Here is an 8371-nt window from a genome sequence, read left to right on the forward strand (position 1 = left end):
TTTCTAATTTCTGTTGTAGTTTTCAATCTGTTATTTGAAAGAAGCTTCGGCTGAGCTATATAAACTCTAAATGTAATTGATGGCTTTTTTTATGCAAAGAAATACAAAGCTGAGAGGCAAATTGAAGTTGGGCACTGACTCGAAGAGTGCGTACTGTATTATAATAATATTGAAATGTTTTAGATTTTAAATTTTGGCAGGTAATGTAAAAAGTAACTAAAATGTAGGAATCAAATAATAAAAAAATAATTTCGTATATGCAAACTTGATTTAATTAAATTTTATATAGCGAACATAAAAAAAATTATTTTATGTTTCTTTCACAAATTTTCCATCTTTCTTTTACTTTTTTTCCTCACAAAAATTCAACTTTCGTTTAAAGAACCTCTAAACAATACAAACAATAAGTTTTCAACAAAGATCATAATAAGCTAAAATTATGAGGAATTTAATGCTATTTTTTTTAATTTTAGAATCAAATATGTATTTGAAAATAACGATACTAATAGGGGTAAGTTGAAAAATACCCCTTTTATTAATTAATTAATCAAATTTGCCTCTAATTTTATATTTATTTAAAACATACCTCTTTTTATATGTATTGTACCTAAAATACCCTGACATAAGAGAGTCACATGAAGAGTATCTTGAAGTGACAGGGGCAAAATTGGTACAATATTTAAAAAAAGAGGTAAAAATGATAGACTTTAAAAAAGAGGGTAAAAATAAAAGAGGACAATATAAAAAGGGTATAGAGTGTAATTTACTCATACTTACTTAATACCAATTTAATATTTAAATTTATTGTTAAAAGAATTTTGACAACACTAATTAAAAATAGGGATTATTTCACAAATACACAAAAATAACAAAAAATTACAAAAATACTGTTTTACAGAATTTTAAATATTTTTACGATTTTTTTTTATTTTATTTACTGAAAATATGGTCTTTTTATGTTGATTTTTTATTATCTGTATGTTATTTTTTGTTATTGTTTTGATGTTATTTTTATGTAGTTTTCTTGTTGTTTTCATGTTGTTTTTATGGAAAACCATAAAAATATATATAAAAAAAAATTCTTTAAGCGAAAAAATATAATTTTTTTACAAAAAATTGTGCCTTATGAAATTATCCCATAAAAATAACAATATAATTATCTATTAAAAAGTGCGAGTACTCAACCTAATCTAAAATAGTGAGTATTCAAATGAGACAACACAGACAAATTGGAAAAACTGATAAACACAATGAACACGAAGAAGTATAGTGGTTTAGTCAGATCATGGTCTGCCTAGTCCACTGTTGCAAGGATTTCTGTCTTGTTCTTATTCATACTGGATCACTCCTTTATATACAAAGCAAGTGTCCTTTTGATTATACAAAACTTAATTATTGAACCATTTTACATTGAATATCAACATTAAATATAAGAAAACGTGAATGGAATAAATACAAAACAATTTTAATTTGTTTTACTAAATACAACAACGTACGCAATCTTCATAGTGCGAGTTGTCTATTCATATACTAGCATAAGCTCGCAGGCTTAGGGTGTGTTCCTGTTAACACAAGACTAATGAGTCTTGTGTTAAGGTATCTACGTCCTAATCGAGTCGCGTATACAGATACCTTGTTAGCGTCGACAACTCAAGATGTGCGAGTCGGGTCATCGAGCACGTTAGGTCATTCGGACCAACTCGCTAAGTAAAGAGTCAATCTTTACTAAGTCGCAGGAGAAGTCTTCATAGACATCGCATATATATTGGTATATGCAAGACTTGAACATTTCCTTCTTGGTCTTACATCATGCGAGGCATAATAATGCGACTAGACTCTGTCAAGGTCACATCATCTCGCTGAGCTTGGTTCAGGCGAGGTTTATTCTTGAGAGGCCCTCATCTGATAGCTCAGCAACCCTCGAGTGATGTGAGTCCATCTGTCATTCTTATGGGAGCCCAATCTCGAGTTTCTAGGTGAAAAATTCACAATATAACACATGCCCCTAGTTTCGCGATTGACAGCCATGTCATGAGAGAAACTATAAGAGAGAGGCAGATGAGTGGTTGTCACGAGATGGTGACTCTTGGTTGTCTTGTCGAGGGTTTCGAAAAGATGGTTGTAATTATTATTTTATTTCTTTGAGGTGCCACATCATTAGAACCCTTCGAGGTATGTGCAGGCGTCTTCACTGGTAACTTTTGGATTGAGAGACCTTAGGCATTCCTTTACCACGTGTCTCCATCCCAATAAATGAGGGATACCGGTATTTAAGGCCCCATGATACAAAATAATCCTTGATCATTTCCCTCTCATTTCCATCTCTCCCCTTCCCTTACTCAATTTTCAAATTCTCAAAATTCCTCAGAAATTTTGAATTTCTTTTAACTGAAAACGATTCGAAGGTTTCACTACTTACAGATCATCCAGGAAGAACTGTATTTCAAGGTTAGTGATTTACCTTTTCTGTAACCATTTTCTTTTTCTTAAGAATTCGTATGCGTTCTGTGTTTTTAGGGGTAGAAAATGCATGAAACAATAGGATTTGCTACTTGCTTTTCGTAGTTTAGGCAAAATACTGTGTTTTTTTGGAAAATAAATGCCTGAAACTTAAATACTCGTGGGTTTCAGGAAGAACACTTCAAATATTCGCGAGTTTTAAGAAGAACACCTTGAATACTCGCAAGTTTTCCTTCAAATATTCGAATGCTCAAAATAACCTTATCTAACCAATAGCTAAACTTTGTGACCCCGTTTTTTTAGAGTTTTTAACTCTTATGCCTTTTTTTTTGCTTTTAGTTTATATGTATTTTTTCTATGAAAACTATCTAAGTTCTTGAAATGGTAGGTGTGTCACATCAACTTAATGTTCATGCAATCATCGCATGCCCCTTGAGATACTGCAAAACGTGCCAGCCATTTCTTGAGACATACGGCTAGTTTTTATTTTTCTCGGATTTTATTTATTTGTTGGAACTGACTAGATTCTCGAAATGGTGGGTGTTTCTCCGTGAATTAATGTTCATGTATTGATATGACCCTTATGACACTGAGAAACACCTAGCCATTTCTAGAGATACATGGCCAGTTTTAAATTTTTTTATAACGCGGGTGAGGGCACTTAACTCATTCAAATTGCACTCACACAACACTGAAAAGATTTTCTATCTTTCAGATGAGCGACTTGTCAGATAGCCATAGGTATGACTCTGGGGGGGGGGGGAGCCTTCGCGGATGAGTCTGAAAAGAGCGATAGATTCATCCCAACCTCGATGTCTAAGGATGAGGCTCCTGTTGTAGTCAGAGCTCACTAGGGCTCGTTGTCCACAAACAAGATAGACAGGATGGTCCAGGAATTAGCGGAACTAGTGACTTTTGTGCAATGAATGTCAGTTGGGAGTTTTGCCCTTCAACTATTACCAAAGACATGTTCTTCACAAAATTCTAATTTACCTCTTAGTTTATCACCAAACAAACCTTCCTTATCAAGTTCTTGCAAGCCTCTTTCACTCACATGGCCCAACCTTAGATGCCACAACCTGAGTAGTTCAATAACTCTATCTTTAACTACTGCATCTACCTTCCCAGTAACAGACTTACCATCTAAAACATAAATGTCATTCCTGATGTTTCCTTTCATAACAATTTAAGATCCCTTTGAAGCCTTCTTGGAGTCTTCTATCTTGATGACACACCCTTTTGTTGCAAGTTCACTGATTGCTAGCTAGCTTCTCTTGAATTCATGAAAAAATCTAATATATTAAACAATCTTGGTGCATTCACCATGCATAATGAACATTACAGATCCAATGCCTTTAATCTTGCAGGATTTGTTGTTTTCCAAGAGTACATTCCCACTTGTCATTTCTTTAAAGTTATTGAGCAAGTGTTTGTGTGGTGTCATGTGAAATGAACACCCTGAGTCAAGAATTCATTATTGGCCAGATTCTTGACTTGAAACAACAAGTACATCAGCAAAGTCATATCTATTTGTAACAAAGCTTGCCTTTCCTCTTTCTTTGGATTTGTCTATGTTGAGTTTGGCCTTTAATAACTTGCATTCATCTCTATAATGTCCCTCCTTCTTGCCGTAGTAGCAATTCTTCCCTACCTTGAATGTTGATTTTGAATTGGGTTTATGATTATTGGCTTTATGTTTGAAATTCTTGTGATCCCTTTTGTCTGACCTGCCTTTGACAAAGAGACCTTTACCATTGGAATCTTCTCCATTCTCTTCATGTTTTTGAATTTCTTTGGAGTTGAGAGCAGCCTTGACCTCGGCCATGGTCAAAGTATCCTTACCATATAGAAAGATATTCACAAAATGCTCATATACCTGCAAAGAACTAGGTAGAATAATTGATTGATCCTCATCATCCAGTTTGACACCAATATTGTTAAGATCCAAAATTATTCTATTAAAGTCATCAAAATATTTTCTCAGTTCTTTAGTGTCATCTATTCTCAAAGTATACAATTTTTCTTGAGATATAATTTGTTAGTTAATGATTTCTTAAAGTAAATCGATGTTAGCCTCTTCCATAGGCTTAGAGTTGATTCCTTGTATGAAACTTTCCTGAGAATCTCATCACCAAGGCTCAACAGTATGGCAGTGTTAGCTTTTGATTTAGTGTCTTTCTTTATCTTTTTATCTTTCAATTCTTTGACAAGCTCTTCATCAATGGTTGCTGCAATTCCTTGATGAACATAGAGTTTTCATCTTGATTCTCCATAGACTAAAGTCATTAGTCCCGGTAAACTTATCCACCTCAAAATTTGTTGATGTCATCTTTGAGTAGAGTTCTTTAAACCTTCAAACAATTCTTAAAATCTTTGAGCACCTTCAACCAAACTCTGATATTATTTGTTGTGATTTCTAATCACCTAAATTCAAGAACAACACAACAAGAACTCGAGACACAAGATCAAAGATGAATTTAACTTAACCAACAAAGCACAACCCAATTAATACACAATATGAATAAACAAGAATTGAATTACTAGAGACACCATACACAAGGGAAGATGAAAACAAAATGATTTTATTGATCATTAAGTAAATTGAGCTTTCGTACAACTAAAAAACGGAAAGTAAAGAAACAAAATTAGGGAGCTATGACAATTATTTCTCACATGAGGATTTGGTGATCAAACACACACTAAAATCCTTTGACATCCCTCCAAACACTCTCCGTTTGCTCAGTGGGGTGAATGAGAAATGAATCACCCCTTTATAATTTATATAGCTATTGGTGATACCGAGATGCCAAACTCATAGAAACAGGTGAGTTGGCAGTTTGACCAACTAACAAAAACTGTCACTTTTTATATATGTGGTGACTGGTTAACTAAACATAATATTAGTACTACACTATGTAAATTAACTAGGTACATTATTGATTACACTGTTGATTAACTGTTAAGTCTGATTTGTTTATCATGACAACAATACATTGTAGATACGACTTTTACTAGTATAGATAAATGGTTTGAAAATACGAGTATGTAATAACGTTTCAAATTCTCTTTATAAGGCATTCATCTCTCTATATACAAAGGAGAGTAAAAGAAAAAATTTAATCAAATCTATATTTCTTAAGAGATAAAAATAAAAAAGAAAGGATTTTATATTTAGCTATCAATTGAAAAATACAACTGAAAAAGTAAAACGGGCTTCAAGATTGTAATATAAATATCTAGGTCTTATTTTGCAACTAATCGATCTATCTTTCTCTTTGAATGTATAAATTAGCTGTTTGAAGCAGCCTTATAAAAACAGATTGACAATGTTGTTCTGTGCAGAATATAACGATGGATATAAAATCTGCACTTTTGCTGAGAAGAACCACAATTGTGTTTAATTCACTCCACCTTTCAATTCATTGCAATAACAACCTGATTCTCATACAAATTTTTTGACCAAGGGAAAAGTCATCATTTATATTATGTTTATGTATACACATGCATCAAAGGACATGTCTCCTTTAGTATGTACAATGTATATATATACACAAACAATAGATAGCAGATGCATAGATTAAAAGGAGCCAATGAGAGATGAGGAACCATGAGACACTGTTATTAACAAAAGGAAACGTATTTAATTACTAAACATTTCAAATTTCTTTTCATCAGATTTCTGTGTCTGGTCAGCTCTATCTAGTAACTCTTGAGCTATGTTCAGCTTGTCATGTTTTCTAAAGGCTTGTTCAAAAGTTTCCCTCACATACCCTGGTGGGCAAAGACCTTTGTCAAGCATGGACTTGAGCTTCTCATAAGCATCCTCTAACCGACCTATTTTACAGAGTTTCTGCAAAGCTTGGCTTTCCAACTTCCTCTCTAACTTACAACACATATCCATCTTCCCAGCTTGTGACAAAAGTCTAGAGACTATATCATATGTGTGAAAATGTGGAGACCAACCCAAACCCAACATTTCCATCAACAAGTCATAAGCAGCTTCACAATTTTCAGCCTCAACGTAGGCATGGATCAATGCAGAATAGGTTATATTATTGGGGAGACATCTGTTTCTGTTCATAATTTTATAGACCCTTTCAGCATCATCCAAACTCCCTATCTTGCATAGCATGCTAATAATAGAGTTGTAAACTGACAGCTTAGGCTTCTTTCCAGAGGAGAGCATCCTCCCAAACAAATGGCTAGCTTCCTCCACACAACGATGATTACACATAGCATTCATCACAATAGAGTAACTTTCATCCAAACAACTCAGCTTCATGTCCTCAACAACTTTTAATATATCAAGAGCCTGGTCCATTTTACCCAGTCGACAAAGCTCCGAAAGGAGCTCGACTGTGACAAACGAGCTAGGTATCAAACCCAAACCGTGAACTGCCCAAAAAACCTTAACTGCAGGCTGTATAGATCCACTCCTTACAACCACATTTGGAACTAGGATTGTGTAAGGCCTACGATTATTAGCCACTCTAACCTTTTCTATTGCCCCTTCTTTAGCACTCAACGAACATAACTTACCAATAAGAACATTCACTGCAGATCGAGTAGGAACCAAACCGGTTCTACCCATTTCACCAAACACTTCAAGGGCAGTCTCAATTCTATCGAACTTACATAAACCAACCACAACATTACTATACGAATAAGTATCAGGCAATTCAATTCTCCGGAAAATTGTAATTGCAAGATCAATTAACTGCTCAGATGAATTCTTCTTACATAGCACATAAAGCATATTATTGTATACAAGATTATCAGGTTTGCACCTAAATTTTGACTCCATTTCTTCAAATAAGCAAAGGGCTTCACTAATCCTCCCCTGTCTACCTAAATACCTAATACAAATTGAAAAAGTCCGGCAAGAAACTCGACCACTATGAGAAACCACGGTCAGCAGAAGACACTTCATATCATCAAACAGTTTCCTCCTACCTAAAAAATCAGCCATGTACTCAATCACGCAATCATTAAACTGAAAACCCATTTGTATTCCAGCCCAGGAAAAGAATTCCAAGGTCTTGATTCGACCCAACTGCCCATAGTTCATCAAGATTTGAAGCACAACATTTGAGTTCAACTTGTCTTTATAAGTACTCAACAAATCCTCAATGCTTGTTGTTGTGTCTCCATGGTTAGCGAGTAAAGAACAAATTGATTTAGCAGTAGAAAGACTTACAATGTCTGGACCAAGTGGATATGGTGCAGTGAGTGAAATGGGTGCTTTGGAGATGGGTTGTAGTTTTACTTTTGGGTCAGTGATTAGGTGTTTGGGAGGTATGGAGGTCAAGCTGGGCTTAGAAGAAAGAGGAGAAGAAAAAAGTAAAGGTACAAGAAACTTGAAGAGATTGGAAGAAGGAGATAGAGCTCCATGATTACCCTTGCGGAGCATAGATTTGGTTGTGTTGTGGTTATGGAATGTGGAAAAACGTGCTCCCACCCTGTACCTCCAGCGTCCAGCCTCAGCCCCAGCCCGGCAGCCCCAGGTGCTTTCCAAAAATGTACAAATATGAGATTTAAGAAAATAAATAAACCTCACTTGGTACAGGGTAAATATGATTGTTTGGTAATCCAACAAATTATCAAAAAAAAAACAAAAGTCCTATTATAATAATTTTTTATTAAACAAATATTATTTTGGGACTTTTTCATTCTTACACTTCAAATAATTTTTTTTTTTGCATTTTTACGAAATTCTACATAGAAACCCCTATTGCAACTAGCGTTGCAACAAAAAATCGTAGAGAAACCCCTATTGCAAAGCAACTAGCGCTGCAATCACTTTAGAAACTCAAACCGTAAATTTGAAAAAAAAAAAAGGTTAAAAAAATAGTATATGGGGTAATTTTCCTATTATTTTAGCGTGTGTTTTATAAAATTTATTAATTGGACG

The 8371-nt window shown here is 34.4% G+C and overlaps 1 protein-coding gene across 1 annotated transcript; it reads right to left on the minus strand.

The window, feature by feature from the left end:
* Nucleotides 1–5962: 5962 nt before the first annotated feature.
* LOC115721736 (pentatricopeptide repeat-containing protein At1g05670, mitochondrial-like) lies at nt 5963–8069 on the minus strand. The gene has a single exon (XM_030650807.2). It carries the CDS (start codon nt 7868–7870, stop codon nt 6101–6103), a length of 1770 nt encoding a protein of 589 aa, XP_030506667.2. The 5' UTR covers nt 7871–8069; the 3' UTR covers nt 5963–6100.
* Between the last annotated feature and the right edge of the window lie 302 nt (nt 8070–8371).

Source organism: Cannabis sativa, chromosome 9 (genome assembly GCF_029168945.1).
Source record: "Cannabis sativa cultivar Pink pepper isolate KNU-18-1 chromosome 9, ASM2916894v1, whole genome shotgun sequence".
In the NCBI taxonomy this organism is placed as follows: Eukaryota; Viridiplantae; Streptophyta; class Magnoliopsida; order Rosales; family Cannabaceae; genus Cannabis; species Cannabis sativa.